The sequence below is a fragment of the Pituophis catenifer genome, unplaced genomic scaffold, assembly GCF_029215685.1.
Source record: "Pituophis catenifer annectens isolate HBS135680 unplaced genomic scaffold, rPitCat1.0.hap2 SCAF_2, whole genome shotgun sequence".
Classification (NCBI taxonomy): domain Eukaryota; kingdom Metazoa; phylum Chordata; class Lepidosauria; order Squamata; family Colubridae; genus Pituophis; species Pituophis catenifer.
This window is the reverse complement of record NW_027256882.1, coordinates 210,701,766-210,720,629: the sequence shown is the minus strand read 5'-3', so window position 1 is coordinate 210,720,629 and position 18,864 is coordinate 210,701,766. Positions and strand designations below refer to the sequence as shown.

The 18,864-nt window shown below is 40.9% G+C and overlaps 1 protein-coding gene across 1 annotated transcript; it reads right to left on the bottom strand.

The window, feature by feature from the left end:
• Positions 1–4,428: 4,428 nt before the first annotated feature.
• NDUFB6 (NADH:ubiquinone oxidoreductase subunit B6) lies at positions 4,429–13,722 on the bottom strand. The gene is made up of 4 exons (XM_070938574.1): positions 13,419–13,722; positions 10,943–11,035; positions 6,426–6,470; positions 4,429–5,598 (listed from the first exon to the last, which is right to left on the bottom strand). The coding sequence occupies exons 1-4, from the start codon at positions 13,650–13,652 to the stop codon at positions 5,521–5,523; spliced, it is 450 nt and encodes a 149-aa protein (XP_070794675.1). The 5' UTR covers positions 13,653–13,722; the 3' UTR covers positions 4,429–5,520.
• Positions 13,723–18,864: the final 5,142 nt, after the last annotated feature.

The following is an 18,864-nucleotide window of genomic DNA, read 5'->3' as shown; positions in this document are numbered from 1 at the left end:
GGCTTTTTAATGATTGCAACTGTTAGACAGCAGGGATTCAGAAAAATGTGTGGATTAAATTTCAAATCCTCCAGAGATTTACCGATAAACATAAAATGTGCCCACCCTTAAGAAAGAGACAGTGCTAGTGCTGTTTCAAGCAGGAAACAGCACTAGCACCGGATGATCTTGGGCCAGTAATTCTCTCAGTCCTAGCAAGGAGAAACCAGCCAGCTATTTTTTGAAAACGTTGCCATGTAAACCACAGCAACTTCTCCAGGCAGTTGCCAGGCACGCAAATGGCTTGAAGAAACAACATTATTATAAAGGACTAAATCAAAGCCCGTATTTGTTTAAACTTAACTGAAGCCTAGTCTTTGATTTAAAGTTGGAGAGAAAGGGAGAAAGGCAAGAAGCCATGGTCTAAAGTGGGTTAGTGATCTCTTCTGTACAATCTCAGCTTCCGATTTGTAGTTTGACACATCTGTAAACTCTTGATACAGCTCCCCTATAGATGTTCAGCTATTGAGATTGAAAAGGGGATGTGAAATGCCAGTATTATTATAATTGGAAACTTGCTCAAACGCCAAAGGCAGGGGGATGCCTAGGAGATATGGTTGTTTCCAGACAACCTAGAGACTTCCATGGGAAGTCTTGGTGTGGAGCTGATAAAAACCTGATCCCTGAATTTAAGACAGAGAAAAAGGCTTCTTTGTCCACCAGAAAATAGAGATCACCAAGTAATTCAAGGAAAGCAAAAAGCATTTTTAAGCTGGGGGGGGGGGGGTTAGTGTCAAAGGCCATTTATAGGGTACAGAAATCAACGAAGCACACAGTTGTGTAATGCAATACGTCAGAAAGCAAGGGGTCAAACAAGAAAAGGCACCTAGGCTTGAATAATAGAAAAAACTGATTCTATGTAACATTCCCCCAAGTGGCAAACTTATGGGTTACATTGCTGTTTTCCAACTAGGTTAGTATGTTTCTTAAAAGTTGCAAGTGTATTCAAGGAAACGCTAATAGTAAAGCCTAACCCTTGAGGCAACAGCAACCACACGGGGTCTCTCGCATTGGGTGAATTGGTTTAAAAAGTGTCTGTTACTTAGAGTAGGGGTCTCCAGCCTTGGGCACTTTAAGACTTGTGGACTTCAACTCCCAGAATTCCTCAGCCAGCTTTGCTGGCTGAGGAATTCTGGGAATTGAAGTCCACAAGTCTTAGAGTGCCCAAGGTTGGAGATCCCTGATTTAGAGGCTAAAAGAGAAGCTCCTAAATGCGAGGTTGGAGACAAAAGCTTAGGTTCAGCCAGCATGAGGGGAGTTGTTTTCACCTGAATGGCAAACGTGGGGGAGCGGGGTGTCCCAGGCCCCTTCCTCCGAGACAGAGAGCGTCGTCCCCCCCCCCCCCATTTATGGGGCAGATCCCGTACCACTCCTTGCTTTTGAGCAGCGGGATTGAGCCCGTAAATCGGCCTCCCGGGATTTCTTTGTAGGGGAGAGCCCGTGTCCCGCTCCCTCAAATAACAAAAAAGAAATTTGGGGGGTGGGGGGTGGGGAGAGGAGGCAGAGAAAGCAGCACCGCCTTACCAGCCAGTAGAGCCATTCCAGAGATCGGCGGTTTACCGTTGGCATGCCCAACTGCTCCCGCTCGCGCCCCGCCTTCGCTTCAGCTCAGAAAGCCCCCACCTCCCGGGAAGTGACGTTCGCGGAGCGGCAGGAAATGGAAGGGCGGGAGAGCCATTTTTGTTAAGGGAGCCAAAGCCTCCGCCTCTTTCCCCCTCCCCTTCGGGAAGGGAGATTCCTAGGTATCCCCTGAAATTAGACGAAGTTGAGGTAGAAAATAGGATAGGATAGGATAGGATATAGGGATGGGATGGGATGGGATGGGATAGGATATAGGAATAGAATGGAATGGAGTGGAGTGGAATGGAATAGGATAGGATAGGATAGGATAGGATAGGATAGGATAGGATAGGATAGGATAGGATAGGATAGGATAGGATATAGGAATTGAATAGAGTAGAATAGGAATAAGGATAGGATAGGATAGGATATAGGAATAGAATGGAATGGAGTGGAATGGAATAGAATAAGGATAGGATAGGATAGGATAGGATAGGATAGGATAGGATAGGATAGGATAGGATAGGATAGGATAGGATAGGATAGGATAGGATAGGATAGGATAGGATAGGATATAGGAATAGAATGGAGTGGAATGGAATAGAATAGGATAGGATAGAATAGAATTAGGATAGGATAGGATATAGGAATGGAATAGAGTAGAATAGGAATAAGGATAGGATAGGATAGGATATAGGAATAGAATGGAATGGAGTGGAATGGAATAGAATAAGGATAGGATAGGATAGGATAAGATAGGATAGGATAGGATAGGATATAGGAGTGGAGTAGAATGGAATAGTATAGGATAGGATAGGATATAGGAATGGAATAGAGTAGAATAGGAATTAGGATAGGATAGGATAGGATAGGATAGGATAGGATAGGATAGGATAGGATAGGATAGGATAGGATAGGATATAGGAATAGAATGGAGTGGAATGGAATAGAATAGGATAGAATAGAATAAGGATAGGATAGGATATAGGAATGGAATAGAGTAGAATAGGAATTAGGATATGATAGGATAGGATAGGATAGGATAGGATAGGATAGGATAGGATAGGATAGGATAGGATAGGATAGGATAGGATAGGATAGGATAGAATTTTTTATTGGCCAAGTGTAATTGGACAGACAAGGAACTTGTCTTCAGTGCATAAGCTCTCAATGTGCATACAAGCAATAAGTGATAAATCATGATCATAGTCATTGTAAAAAATACATTCATCATAAATCGTAAGATACAACACTTAGTGATAATCACTGCAGGGACAAATGTCCCCCATCAGTCACCAGCAAAAATATGTCGCTTGTCCTTGTTTTGATTTCATCCTCCCTATTGAATCCCTGCCCTTCCCCATCTTGCCAAGAACATCAAGGTTTTAAGGTAGCTAGCTCCTCTGCAATTTACTTTCAAATAGGTGTGTAGAATCGTCCCTGGCTACTATCCTATCCAAACACATTGCAGAGGTGGAAGTCTGTTGAAATCTTTGGTATTCCAGAAAATAGAGTTCAGCTTTTGGCTATCCCTTCACCGAAGTCAAAATTTTTATCTTATTTATTGATCACATTTTGAAAAGTAACATTTTTTCCCTGGCTTTTGGAGGGCTCCCACATAGGTCATAAGCATGACACTGCCTCCCAAGGCAGAACCCTAATAACCTGAGATAAATTGGGGTGGAAGGTTTGAGCCTCATCCAAATAAGCCATGCCCATTGCCCTATTGGGTTCCACCCCCCCAGCCCCTCCCAAAGCATCCAAGGACAAAAATTCCCTTAGGGAAACAAGGAATACAAAGCAGCACAAATACTCAATTTCCAAGTTTCATCAGAGAGAAATGTCTATGGAGATTCTCAGTCATCCAGGTCATGGTTGTCCCAAAGGACAACCTCTGAAGCTGAAGAAGCTTCTTGGATAAGAGGCAAAACATCTTCAAAGAAAAACCAGAAAGTCCAGTTGCCTCTTGAAAAAGCACCTTTGGGACATCAGAGAGAAGAATCTTGCCTTTGCATTTGGCAAGTATGATTGAAGCCCTCATCTTTTCTCTGTTCCCCATCTGGTTAGCTACCATTCCCATCTTTTTTTGTTTCCCTTGTCTTCTTTTATGTTCTTTCTTTCTTTTAGGTGTGTTTTAACATTTTGTAAACTGCCTAAATTTGTTGGGAGTCAGATGGCATATAAATTGATTGATTGAATAAATGAATGAATGGGAAGGGAAAAGGGAAGAGGACAGCAGGAACTTCTGCATTGAATTAGTTTTGATCAAGTTTTTATTCATAATAAACACGTGTTATGATGGTGCATTAAAGAGCCCTTCTTTCTCTTTTGGTATCCGTACTGACTGATAAATTGATTTGTATTGGTAAGAAAAGATTGGGAACGTCGTTTTTATCCCTTTTGAGTGCAGGGAATGTGGACTTGCCAATTCACACACCCCCTCTACACATTACAGTAGCAATAAACCTTTGAACTATAATTCCCATTATGCTTTGGGGCCACCGTCCTGTGCAAATGTAGAGGTGAATGATGATAGCTGCAATTCTTTGGACAACTTGTTATTGTTGGCTACGTCAAGCCATTAGCTGGGATAATTCTTGACCTTATTCAGCTGTCCTCAAGACTCTGAAGTTTCAGCTGATGATTGGAAAAATGTGCAGCATTCCAACAGAGACCACCATGACTTGAAAAGGAAACATCACAGCAGGGGAAAACAAAAAAAGAAGAGGCAGCAGCAGACATAAACACAAGGCCAGATTACAAAATGCACTTTTCTGAAAAAATAAATAATTTATATTCCTGAGCTGATGTGGAAAGTAGGCCTTCTAATGAATTTAATAGATTTTTATTTTTAATCTAGAATTTAAATTTGTATATTTGCCCACTGGCATATGACTTGCGGGGGAGTGAGAGCTTAACAATGGTTAAAAACAATATTAAAACAAGAATAGAGACTTGTGCTGGGGAAAGGGGAATCACAAGAATAAGGACATTCACACTGAGTTTTGAGTTATCAACCAACTCATTTGTGCCAGATGTAAAAACAAAGACCATCGGTTAGTTGGCAACTAGCTGAAAGGTTTAGTTTCTGTGGTGCCATTCTCCCCATCATTATTATTGTCAATTGTAATCACAACAGTAGATGAGAGGAATTGGTAAAATTTTTATCCAATTTAATTCTTTTTTTGTGTCTTTTTGTCACGCCTTGTTATCAGTGACTTTCCCTTCATAAATTATCTCGATGCTTGGGTTTCTTGACCATTTTTTTCTTATCTGGTTGAATCTCAGCTTGTGATTGCCTGTCTGCAAATGGCTTGGTGCTTTGGTAAAGATTTCTTTAGAATATTGACTTTCTCTTGTAGAAAAGGTTTCCTCTCCGATACAATACCCAGACCTTAATTGCTTTTTATCCCAATCATTTTTCAGCTGATGCACTCTTTCAATGTCAAATCTGCTTAACAGCCATCAAGAGTCAACAGGCCCTTACTAGACTTAATTAAATTAAATTTTCTCCAAGCTTAGTAAAGCAGTAAGCACTAACCCTCCTGTTTATTTGTTCTGGATATATTTACGATGGTCTCCTCACTGAAACTTTGATGTCAAAGTGGTTTACTTGAATGAAGAAAGTTTATCTTCTTTGGCTGCTATGTACATCTTTTATTTCATGTTATTTATCTTTTAATGTTGTTTCTATGTTGTATGTTTTCTAAGGCCTATCAATAACCAAAATACTTTGTTGTTGGATTCAGTTTCTATACATGATTAGTGACTACCCTTAGAGACCATCCCAGCACTGCCTCTCACATATACACACATTAGCCATAAATCATTACATTTCTTATTGTCCATTTTGAATTATATATTCATTTACATAGGAAACAGTAAAGTAAGTGTTTTCATTTTACAGGTCTTAAGAGTCTCTCAGTCCTCACAAAATGGTATTTCTGCTGCAGTTCCATGTGATGACGGAGGAATTCCTTTTTCCTCCATCCTGTCTCCCTGATAATAATAATAAAAAAAAGAAATCAGAATATGAAAATATTTTAAGGAAAACATATACTAAGCACCTCCACATTTTTGTTTTGCAGAAGATTTGGTATGCATGATTTATGCAAGACATTTTTCTTAACTTAGAAATCCTCGTTATATAACAAATTGGTGTAGGACAGGGGTGTCAAACTGGCGGCCCCTGGGCCGGATACATCAAGAGCAGGCCACGCCCACCCGTTTTGCAAAGACAAAAAAATCACGATACGTTACATGACCTGATCAAGTTTGACACCCGTGGTGTAGGACAAACAGTGTTAGCCACAATAACTTTGTATTTCCATAAAAATAAATCTTTTTACAGGTCATAAGAGTAAATGTCTACTTCAAACCTATATTTGTAACTGGAGTTCAGTATTCAGAATTAAAGAAATGGCTACTACAGAGAACATTCCAAAGCCATCTAGCAATGTAGCAACATATCCATTATTTTCAAAGAATATTTTTGTGTTCCCTTTCTAATTTAGTAGATGTTCCTGACTGAGGAAAGAATTAAAGGTACTGAGCAAATTTTATCCTGTCTTAGCACGAAGCAACTGGGTGACTTTGGGCTAGTACCTCAGAGAGAGGTATTGAGGAAGCCTTAGGAAGAAAGGCCAAATCACTTCTGAAGAGCCTTACCAAGAAAACTGCAAGTCACCTTAGTAAAAAATGATTTAAAGGCAAAAATTAAATGAAATACAATAAGCCTATATTTTCCTTAATTTATAAACTTAGGTGGGCTTGTTTTTTTTTTTTACACAAATAGATGTTACATAGAATATTAGAAGACAACTTACTGGATATATTGTATGCTTTTTTTCAACAATACCATAGGGAGTAACCTGCAAATGAAAACAGCAGAATGATTATGAAGTACCATATTTTTCAGACTATAAGACGCTCCGAAGTATAAGACGCACCTAGCTTTTGGGGAGGAAAACAAGGGGGAAAAAAATCTGCCTCTGCCTCCCAGCAATTTACCTCCTTGCAGTGAACAGCAAACAGCCTGGTCAGCTTCAGCACAGCCTGATTTAGCACAAGCAGCTAATTGGCAGTTGGGGCCTCCCCGAATACCGCTGATCAGCTGTTCCAAGCTGTGGGGATCACCACCACCCATCGCTGCCCATTCCTGCTGACGCCTATCTCTGCCTCCATGCGCCCCATTTTTGGCCTCCGCGCACCCCATTTTCTGCCTCTATGCCCATTTCTGCCTCCATGCATCCCATTTTTGGCCTGTTCCAGGCGGCAGGGATTGCTGCCACCACCTATCCCCGCTGCCTGGAAGGGGCCAAAAACAGGACATGCAGAAGTCAAAAATGGGGCACGCAGAGGTCAAAAATGGGGCATGCGAAGGCGACGATAGGCAGCAGCAGCGATGGGTGGCGACTGCGGCAACGGGCAGTGGTGATCCCTGCAGCCTGGAACAGTTGATAGGTGGTATTTTAGGAGGCCAATCCAACCGCCAGTCAGCTGCTTGTGCTGAAGCTGACCAGGCTGTTTGCTGCAAGGAGGTAAATTGCTGGGAGGCAGAGACCAAAGGTTGGGGGCCGACAGGTGGGCGGGGCTTCAGCAATATTCGCTGTATAAGATGCATAGACATTTCCACCCACTTTTTGGGAGGGAAAAAGTGTGTCTTATATACCGAAAAATACAGTAAGTAATAAGTTGGACATTCTTTGGAATTTATCATATAGACTTTTCCCATCTTAGTATCTTTCCAATTCCTTATACTATGGAATCAGTACATTTAACCTCAGCAAAATTCTCTGCAACCAATTAAAATCAGAATATAGACACTTTCACGAATAGGAGGAACTCATTTTTTATTAGGCTTTTTTATTTTTTATTTCCCAAGTTACACAGGTGCTTACTAAATACTGTATTTTTTGGAATATAAGACGCACTGGAGTATAAGACGCAGCTTAGTTTTTGGGGAGGAAAATAGGGAAAAAAAATAATTCTGCCTACCAGGTATTCACCTGGCTAGCGTCCTTAGCCTGGTCAGCTTCAGCACATTCGTTCACTGGTTTTGAGCGTGCGCTAGTTGGGGCTGAAATAAAGCTTCTAAAGCACAGCTGATCGTCGGAGGGAGCAGCAATGAGAAAAGCAGGTGAAGCATGGAAGATTGCTTACTCACAAGTGCCTCTTTGGGGCTGAAAAACAGCTTCAAAAGCACAGCTGATTGTCGGAGAGAGTTCCAGTGACTAAAGCAGGCAAAGCATGGAAGGGATAAGATAAGGCAGCAGCTGTTCTGGGTAGCTATTTTGGGCACCGCACATCACGTTTTCAGCCTCCAAACGCATTGTGTTTTGGGGCGGTGACCGGCGGCGATGTGCTTTGGCGATCCCCGCAGCCTTGAAGGGCTCTCAAACGCAATGTGCGAAGCCCAAAAACACAAACCATTGTCGGTGGCAATCTCTGCAGAAAGGAAGAGGACATGCAGAGGCCGAAGGGTGGGGGCCAAAGGGTGGGTGGGGCTACATTTGGAGTATAAGACGCATCCAAATTTTCAGCCTCTTTTAGGGGGAAAAAAGTGCGTCTTATACTCCAAAAAATATGGTATATTACTGGTACAGTCAAATGGCAGTATTAGAATGGGGAATAGGGGTACTGGTCAAAAAGTTAACTGAAGGTCTTGCATATAGCAAACAGATGTTTGCAAAGTTGAAGCTGATCACACTAAGATTCTATTTCAGTTTCAAAGAAAGACCCAGGTCACTGCAGAAACATCTGTACGTCATTGATGCTAAGTGCTTCATTAGTTTTATTTTAATTTAAAACTTTGAATTTTACTGCAGAGCTGGGGCTAAATCCAACAGGTAATTCCATTTTTAGAACCTTAGTTCCGTTTACAAATTTAATTCAAACCAAATATAAAACAATGTATTGTTATGCAATACCTTGAGCCAAAATTCATCCCATCTGTCTGACTACGTATGTATGATTGCTAATGCTCATGAACTGGAAAGAACTATAAAACCATTGTGAAAGAATTTGGCCTCCATCAATCTATGGTCAGTCGAATACTGCATGATAAGGAAAAAGCAGTAACTCTATGCAGTAAGTTGGGAAGATGACCTTGAAGAAAATGGGCAAGAACTATTATAGAAGGGGCCTGAAAAATTCCTTATGTCCTGGGAATTAGAAGTATTTAGAAGAGACTTGAGCAGGCTCCTCCCTGACATAAGTGTCAAACTGGTGGCCTGCGTGTCGGATGCATCATGCACACCCATCCATTCCGCAAATGGGAAAAACGTTGTGAAATGTCATGTGATGGCAACGTGACGTCGTAAGTTTGACACCCGTGTACTAGCCTATCTCAAGAAAAAACAGCTCTACCCTGTTTCCCCCAAAATAAGACTGATAACCCCTGGTAATAAGCCCAATTGGGCTTTTGAGCGTGTGGCAATAAGGCCAAGTGCTTATTTCAGGGTTCAAAAAAATATAAGACAGGGTCTTATTTTTGGGGAAACACGGTAATCTTCCAGTGGAGTCAGTTTCCTGAAGGACACATGGTTATTCTTCCCAGGAATGGTGATCCAACACATATTCAGCCCAACAGCAAGACGTACAATGCTCTTGTTAGGTCCCCAAACAACCCCCGAGAACTGCAGGCCATTCTTGCTTTTTCTGATGCCAATGTTCATAAATCCACTGTAAGAAATGTTCTGAATAAGAGTGCTGTGCACTGGAAGAAACCACTGCTGTAGTCGTTGAAAGCAGATTTCTCACCCCAGTACTCTCTGCTTGTTTTGTCAAAAGCCCTATGGATGATATAGCAGGCTGTTCGAACAATGCCATGTTGACAGATGAGGCTAAAGCAGAACCACTAGGTATTAATGAAAAACACTACGGGGTTTTTTTTTTTGTGGGGGGGACCATTGATACGCTGCATTCCAACAAAAGATCCTCACCGCAACCATGGAAAATGATGGTGGAATCAACATGGCTCAGGGCAGTTTTCTGACCTGTGACCCAAATTGCTCACGATTATTGAGTGAACAATGGATAATTTGTAGCAGATATCAAGGCAGGATACATTAGCTAAAATGGCTACCACTCGGGAGGAGAGGAGGTTGGGGGGAAACTTAGGCTGGAACAGTGGGTGGAAACAAAGAAATGTAATAGGGAGAAATGTAATGCCACTAAGTGAGGCAAATAAAAGAAATATATATGGGATGGGGAAAATCTTGCTCAAGAGCAGCATATATAAGGAGAACTTCACTGTACTAGCGGATCACAAGCTCAACATGTCCCAGCAGTGTAATGCAGCTGCAAAAAAAAAAAAAAAAAGCCAGTGATATCTCGAGGAGCCTCAAGAGAAACAGATATCAGATGGCTCTACTTAGCCTTAGGCCTCATCTGGAGTATCATGTTCAGTCCTCCACAATTCAGTTTAAAAGATATTGATAAACTGGAGCTAGTCCAGAGAAGGGCTACCAACATGGTGAAAAGTTTAGAAATCAAGTCCTACAAGCCAAGGAATGATTAAATCTAGATCTACATTAAAAGATCTTATCTAGATCTTTTAATGATTAAAAGATCTAGATAAGGTTAGAACAGGAGTCAGCAACCTGTGGCTCTGGAGCCGCATGTGGCTCTTTCACCCTCTGCTGCAGCTCCCTGTCACTCAAAATATGTGTCACAACCGCCAATGTGCAACACCCACCGGCACGTGATTTATTGAGCTTTTCAACCCCTGGTAGGCCAACCATGGATAAAGCCAAGAAAAGTTTCAGAAAAAAACAGAACGTTTAATTCAACTATGTATGCTAGTTTTGTGGCTGCTCAAGAAATAGTCAGGCACGGGAAGGGTTTTGTGGCTCCCCATGTTTTCTTATCTGTGGGAAACGAGTCCAAATGGCTCTTTGAGTGTTTAAGGTTGCAGACCCCTGGGTTAGCAGTAGAGAGGTTTAAAAGGAGATGTGATAGCTAGCTCAAATATTTGAAGGGCTTCACACTGTAAAGGGTTCTGACTAATTCTCACTTGTTTCTAGTAAGACTAGAATTAATGGGATGAAACTTCAAAGAGATAAAGAAAAACATACTGACAGGAGAAACTATCAATCTTCTCTTCCCTGGAAGTTTCCAAAGAAAAGCTGGATAGTCCTATATCAGGGATGAGGCAATGAATGTTGCAGTGCGCAGAGAATTCAATTTGGTGACCTCTTAGGTCACTTTCAACTCCACAATTCAGGACCGTACTACCAAATGTCTATGGAGATTCTCAGTCATCCAGGCTTTCTAATATCGGAAATAAAATATGTTATTGGAATTTAATCAGCCAAAAGATACATCCCTCATATATACATACCTGGACATGATACTTTACAATATAATGTGCAATCCATAGAGGAATAATAAGGTTTATTATAGTAAATTTTCCAGCATTGTAGACATTGAATACCTAAAAATAATTTTAAAAATTAGTTCTTTGACACTTGATTACATCAATACAATTTCATTGGATTTTTTGAAATTTAAAAATTATGTTTAATGTTATTTTTATGTAATAGCAAACTATGATACAATCCTGTAGGAATAAATCTCCTTTGCCTTCTGGAATAGCCTCAAAGTAAGAGAAATTTATCTGTACATATTTATTTATCCTGCACTAAACTATAATTTTATGCATAGCTGAATTAGCCATAAAGCTAATTCATTCCAAATAAGTTTTCATAAATCAGTTTGTTGGGTCCAGATAGGAAAATTCACACAAAATGAAAGACAAGCTTCTCAGCTCTTTCCACCATGCTGAAAGATAAAAGGTGCCTTGCAGCTTGTGGTTATCTAACAGACTTTATATAAATTTTCTTTATCCCCAAATTAAGAACTTTCACATATTGCTCAATTCCTTTATGAAAATAGCCTGTTTTGTTTGCCAAATATCCCAGATATATTACAGAAAAACATCACCCAGGCCTCACTTCCTTTGTAGAACGCTGTGCCTTTTAATTGCATCAGTTGTAATTTAGTTTTTCAGAGATTTTCAAAAAGAGAAGGCTGAAAAACACTGTATTGGAAAATATTCCTGGGTTTCAATGGAGTTACTTCAAACGTATGTATGTATTAAAGATATTTTGTTGTTATTTTGGCCATACTGGGACACTGAATAATATTAATCACCTTTGTCCTTGGAGAGTATACAGGTAGTCCTCAACTTACAATAGTTCATTTAGTGACCATTTAAAGTTACAACAGTACTGAATAAAGTAACTTATGACCATTTTTCACAATTACATCTTTTGCAGCATTCCCCATGATCATGTGATCAAAATTCAGGTGCTTAGCAACTGGTTCATATTTATGACCATTGCTGCATCCTAAGATCCTGTGATCACCTTTTGTGGCCTTCTGACAAGCAAAGTCAATGGGGAAGCCAGATTCACTTAACAACTGGGTTACTAATTTATCAGCTGCGGTGATTCACTTAACAACTGTGGCAAGGAAAGTTGTAAAATGGGGCAAAACTCACTAACAAATGTCTCACTTAACAACCAAAATTGTGGGCTCCATTGTGGTCATAAGTCAAAGGGCTACCTGTATGCAGCTAATGGATGTGATTCTCCTTTCTTCAATCTCTTATTTTTTTTTCTATTTTCTACTATGCTTTTATTTTATCTTGTTTACATCATGCCCCACTCAGACTCAATCTAAAATAGGGGCAGTATCTAAATCCAACCCAGTCACTAAAGCTCAATAAACAAAACCCAGGAAGATCTGATTTGCTAGGGACATTTACATGTTTTATTATGGGGAGCCTTACCATATATATCATTATATTTACCTTAACACACTCTTTAAAACTCGAAAATGTTAAGCTTTCCTGGGAGAGTAGCATGACCAAATGACCTACAGATTCAATACCTGTCCTCTATTGTGAAAAGACACCAGTAGTTACTAGAGAAGCATCTTTAAGCAAGATGTCAAGAAGAGGTTGTGTATGCGGGTATTAAAACCACACAAATCATAACATGTGTCTGCTAAGAATAGCATAGGAATAGGAATACCGTGTTTCCCCAAAAATAAGACCCCGTCTTATATTTTTTTGAACCCTGAAATAAGTGCTTGCCCTTATTGCCATGCACTCAAAAGCCCGATTGGGCTTCTTATCAGGGGATGTCTTATTTTGGGGGAAACAGGGTAGGGATAGGGATGGGGATGGGGATGGGATGGGATATAGGAATAGAATGGAGTGGGATAGGATAAGGATAGGATAAGGATAAGGATAAGGATAAGGATAAGGATAAGGATAAGGATAAGGATAAGGATAAGGATAAGGATAAGGATAGGATAGGATAGGATAGGATAGGATAGGATATAGGAATGGAATAGAATAGAATAGGAATAAGAATAGAATAGAATAGAATAGAATAGAATAGAATAGAATAGAATAGAATAGAATAGAATAGAATAGAATAGAATAGAATAGAATAGAATAACAGAACAGAACAGAACAGAACAGAACAGAACAGAACAGAATTCTTTATTGGCCAAGTGTGATTGGACACATAAGGAATTTGTCTTGGTGCATACCCTCTCAGTGTAGTAGCACTTGTCGGATCTCACATCCAGAGGACCAGGGAGTCCTTTAATCCTAATAAAATGTAGGGTTGCAATCTTAAAAGATTAAAACCTTGCTTTGCTTTAGTAGAGCACCTTCCCTGAAACTGGTGCCCGGGCCAGATGTTGTACTACAACCCTCATCGTCCTCAGCCCCCGTCCCCGGAAGGCACCACCCAGGCTAACCCGACGGGACCCCCCCCCCCCCCTATTCTCCTGGGCTTCACCTGTCTCTTCCACAATCTCTCGGGCTGAAGGAAACGCTGCCAGAAACCTTCCACCCAGCCGAGCTTCCGCGGGGGGAGGACGGGTTCCCGGGGGCTCAGCTCCTGGTCTTTGAGCCAGCGGCGCCGGAGATCTCGCAGCTGCTGGCGCCGGAGCTTCTCATCCGGTGTGTAGCCGATCACCTCCTCGGGGAGGTCTCTGGGTTGCAACCCTGATCCCCGCGACATCTTGGCCATCCTCGATTTCGGACAGTGTTTCTGCCCCGCGCCTCTCTGCGCCTGCGCGACCTTCCTGAGGAGAGAGGACAGTCCTGGGAGGGAGGGAGAGGGACGGAGGGAGGCGTGGGCGGACGCCACTTCCGAGTCGCGTGCCCAGCCATAGAGATAGGAATAAAGACAAGCGATATCAGACGCTATACGAAAGGGCATCTGCTTCCGGTTGTTTTAACTTGTCCATAGATTTTCCTATTTCTTCATTATTTTTGTCCCTCATGATTACTAGGGTTGGAGTAGACCAGGGATCTCCAACCTTGGCAACTTTAAGACTTGTGGACTTCAACTCCCAGAATTCCTCAGCCAGCTGAGGAACTCTGGGAACTGAAGTCCACAAGTCTTATAAATTGCCAAGGTTGGAGACCCCTGGAGTAGACAGAGCGACTCTAAAGCGCCTTGAAATCTCTTCGTTTTGTATTTTAAAACGAGCGGGAAAGGATTTCCCCTACTTTTTCCCAACCGCTCCCCCCACTTAGCTTGAATGCCTTTTCTATATGCAAAAGAGTGATTCCTAATAAAGTAATTGTATATAATATAGGCACAACATACATAATTATGTGCTGCGTTTATTGTGTTATATTAATTATAATATTCAGGATGCCTGAGCTGTCCCATCCGCAGCGTCTCAAGTCACCTCTGAGGGGTCCTTGGGGTTGGTTTTTTTCTTGCAGATATTTCATTAGTTTCCTTTGTGCCCATGAAAGTGTAAAAGGGAGCTAAAATTGTTCCCTCAGGCAGTTTAGCCGGCTAGAAGTGCAAGCATGTCTAAATTGGAAACTTAAAATGAAAGGCATAATGGATATGGATGGATGGTGGGAGAGCTTCTTGTTCTCTTGATGTCTCTGTAATAATTTTATAGAAGCCAGCAAGAAGTGAAAAGCACTTGGGAAGAAAATGAGGATATCTTTCATCAGGAAATTAATTAAATGACTCCCTCATCTTTGGCTTAAGACAATGGGAAATACATTGGCAGATGCTGGGATGCCACAATCACAAGTTGATTATTCTTGCATTCCCCCCCCCAAAAAAAACCTGGAAATCAATCCAAAATGTGTCATTGCCCCCCAGGGAACAAAAAAAAATATATATGCAAATTTGAAGGAATCTGAAGGAGGGGGGACACTCTAATGATAAGGGTTTAGCTGTGTTTTCCCTTTATAACCCTAAATAGGTCATGACAATATGTTTACATCTTTCTCCCTTAACATGACATCTGATAAGGGTGAAAGGGTGGTAGAAAAACAAAGTTTGACAATATTTGATAGAGGCTCCATGGAATGGTATGGTCTACCTGAGAACAAAAAGAAATCCCCCCCCCCCAAACTTTTGGTTCTGGAACTAATCCATTCACTCAAGGAATATGTACTCATGTATCTCCGAGCTCTGCAAGATTTCATTCTAGGGAGTTAAGCATGGGGAGATATTAAAATTCATGTTTAGCTGGAGTAAATATGGTAAGAATGAACTGGGCAGTTTAAGTCTTGCCTTAGGACTATTGGCTTCACCTTTATCCTATCACAGTATGGAAACCAGCCATCTGGGGCAATGCCCGCCACATGAGTATGGCACACATTGCCACAATGCTAACCTTTTCTGATTTATTTTCCCTAAAGGAAAAAGATATGTGGAATTAAGGCAGACAAATTCTTCCTGTTCTGGTAAGCTAATTTTTTCTAACAACTAATCTGCCTCCTGTCTGACCACAGGTCATTCAAGGTGGAGAAGCCACTCACCTCCCCTAGTCTATGGAACAGAAACTTTGTGGAAACCAGAACCTGCCTTCCTCTTGGTAAGCAGGTTGAGCCTTGATAGTACAGTGGTCTAGAGCACCCTGTTATTAACACAGCTGCCTGCAATTACTGCAGGTTCAAATCTCACCAAGGCTCAAGGTTGACTCAGCCTTCCATCCTTTCTAAGGTAGGTAAATTGAGGACCCAGTTGTGGGGGCAATAAGCTGACTTTGTATAAATATACAAAAGTATGAAGGCTATTGCTTAGCGCATTGTAAGCCGCCCTGAGTCTCCAGAGAAGGGCGGCATATAAATCATTTTTTTTTTTTAAAAAAAAAGCACAACTGAGAGAACTACAGAAGGAAACTGAGAAAATGCACAATGACATCAACATGGCACTATTGTGTGTAGATGTTTGGTGAGAAGTAGAACCCTAGCTTCACACAATAATGGCTACTGATTGTCTTTTGATTCGGTAGACTTCAATAGGAAGCTGTCAAGAGAAACTGCAGCCACTTCAGAAAGAATTCTCCAAACATATGAACATTATACTGTAGGAAGTTAGCACCCACCCCTCTCCTAGGAAAATGAGATATTTTAGGAAATATTAAAAGGGCAGAATATTTCCCCTAAAAGGGAGTCAGAAACTCAGCCCCCCACCTTTGTCAATGGGCCATTAAGGCCTGGGCCAGTCTATTCTACATAACAAAGATCTACCTCCTTCAGGCAGAGCCATAGTAGGAATTGCCCAAAGCACTTTCACTACATCATCACCCAGCAAGAGTCAACCAAGCCTGGGACTGAAACGACAACCTACAAAGTTACCCCTGCATGGCCCCATGGGAGTCTGATAACCAATCAGAACACAAGCTCAAATTCAAACCCAGAGAGGGTATAAAACCCAGGGACTCAGCATCTCTTCCCTTTTCTGCCCAGGATCTCAAGCTATGTGATTCTGTTCATCAATAAACCTTTCCAAACAATTTCTATGAATCCGGTGTCTTTTTCTCCACTTGGAACCAAACCCAGATGGACATTTCTTCCAACAATACGACAATGAACTTGGTTAGCCTTTAGTAACCGCAATGTCCTTTTTTTTTTTTTACTGCACCTCTTCCTGATCACTACAGATGCTGAAAAGAGCAATCTGACTTTAGCTACCAGATTGGCATCACACAACCATATAATGATTGAATTCATACTAGGCCTGATGCTATAGTAGTTTAGTGGATCAGTGGGATGGTGAAAATTTGGGTGTTGATCTGTATGCATGTAAATTTCTTGCATGCTTCCATCTGTTGTGTGTATTTATTGTTGATGTACCATGTATCTACAATGCACATATAGGCAAACAAGACCTTAGTACTCCTATCACGTGACCTTCCAGGGAATACTTGCAGAAGATTGGACATGGTAGATTGTGAGGGTTGTAACCTGTTGGAATAATTGGCCTTATATTTATGTTTTCAAATCAATTTTCCTCCTAAAAAGGATTTTTTGCTCCATAGAAGAGAGGGATTGCATGGCTTGCAACATGTTAAACAAGACAGCCAACACTACACCAGGTTCACCAACTGAGTGGAAAGGATATTTTTCTGAATGATATGTCCTCCAACCTTGCTGTACATTTAACCTTCCTGAAAGGTTGCTCAGTATGTACACAACCTATGGAGGGTGTTCCTTAGTTGAAAGCTCCTCATGACACTGCTTTTCTTGATACATATTATTTTTAGTCACTAGAGTAACTCATGAAGATATAAGTATATGGATACTTACACCTTTTCTTGATACAGGTGATACTGCATGTATTGCAAGCCTTCCCAGATTAAGGCAATTTTTGTTGGAAATATGACTCATTGTATTTGGACTTTTAAGGTCTCTGCTGAGCTAAAAACCAGTCAAACCCCAAAGCATAACTGGTTTTGGATATGATATATATACAGATACATATAAGGAATGGAAATCTTCCTTTCATTCTGTGCTCCTTGGTTTCTGCCAGGGTTGGGGGTTGCTGAATTAGAATTTGCCTTTCTCAATATTCCAGTATCGCTTGATACCATTAGAAGACTACAAACTGAAGTCTGAAGTCTCCTCATTGTCTCAAATTGTTATTTCAGAACCCTGTGGCTCTAGATTTTTTACTGGCAGATCAAGGTGGAGTTTGTGCACTCATTAATACTAGTGGTTGTACCCAGGGGTAAAATCCAGCAGGTTCTGACAGATTCTGGAGAACTGGTAGCGGAAATTTTGAGAAGTTCAGAGAACCGGCAAATACCACCTCTGGCTGGTCCCAGAGTGGGGTGGGAATGGGGATTTTGCAGGATCCTTTTCCTGGAGTGGGGTGGAAATGGAGATTTTGCAGTATTCTTCCTCTGCCATGCCCACCAAGCCACACCATGCCCACCAAGCCCACCAAGCCACGCCCACAGAACCAGTAGTAAAAATAATTGAATTTCACCACTGGTTGTACCTCTCAACAGAGCCAGGTTGTTTGTAGATGTACAAGTTATTTTAACTCAGTATGCTTTTTTTCATACTATAGTACCGTGTTTCCCCCAAAATAAGACCCTGTCTTATATTTTTTTGAACCCTGAAATAAGCGCTTGGCCTTATTGCCATGCGTTTAAAAGCCCGATTGAGCTTATTATCAGGGGATGCCTTATTTTGGGGGAAACAGGGTATATGTCGATGTTCCTCTCCTTCTCGATTTGCTTCATTGAGGTCTGTGCATGCCAGGGCACGAGCTAGAGCCAGATTTGGCTGTTATCTTGCTATATGACAAGGAATGTCACACTCTGAGAAAAGAATGATCGGTCTAGGATGAAATGACATCTCTTCTGTGATGAGATCCTTCCATTTATCCGCACAGAACATAGAGAAACAGTGAACTGTTGAGAGAAGAAATCACCATCTCTCTTCCTTTACAGGCAGACCATAGGCAGCATATGGTTAGTTCATTGGGACTTTACTTGCAAATGATACACATAGGACTGTGTTGCTAGTTATGTCCATTTGGGAGACACCACTGATCAGCTAAACATCTGTCATGAAAGAAGTATTCTTCCTTCCATCAAGCCCATCAGAAAGAGGAGAAACATATAATCACGGCGGCTAGATTAACCCTAGCTCAATCCTGGAAATTAGAACAGTTGCCAACAGAACAGCAAATAATTCAAAAGATATTTATATGCACAGAAATGGATAGATTAATTTAAGATTAAACAATAAGGAAGACTCATAGTATTTCAAAATATGAGACATATGGTATGAATGGATTAATCAATGGAAAAAAAGTAAAGTCAAATATAGTAAGAAATTAAAGGTAACAAATATACACCGTCATTAAGGTTAATATACATATATATTCACATGTTTAAATATTATAGATAGATAATCTTGTCTGTTAGTTTTAGTTTATATGTAATTTAGAATTGTATTTTTAGAGT

Coding starts and splice junctions, on each gene's coding strand:
- NDUFB6 (XM_070938574.1), bottom strand. CDS start 13,652: ATGGCCAAGATGTCGCGGGGATCAGGGTTGCAACCCAGAGACCTCCCC. Junction 11,036..13,418: donor AGAGATTGTGGAAGAGACAG/GTGAAGCCCAGG, acceptor AATTATTTTTAG/GTATTCAATGTCTACAATGC. Junction 6,471..10,942: donor TTGTAAAGTATCATGTCCAG/GTATGTATATAT, acceptor TTTCATTTGCAG/GTTACTCCCTATGGTATTGT.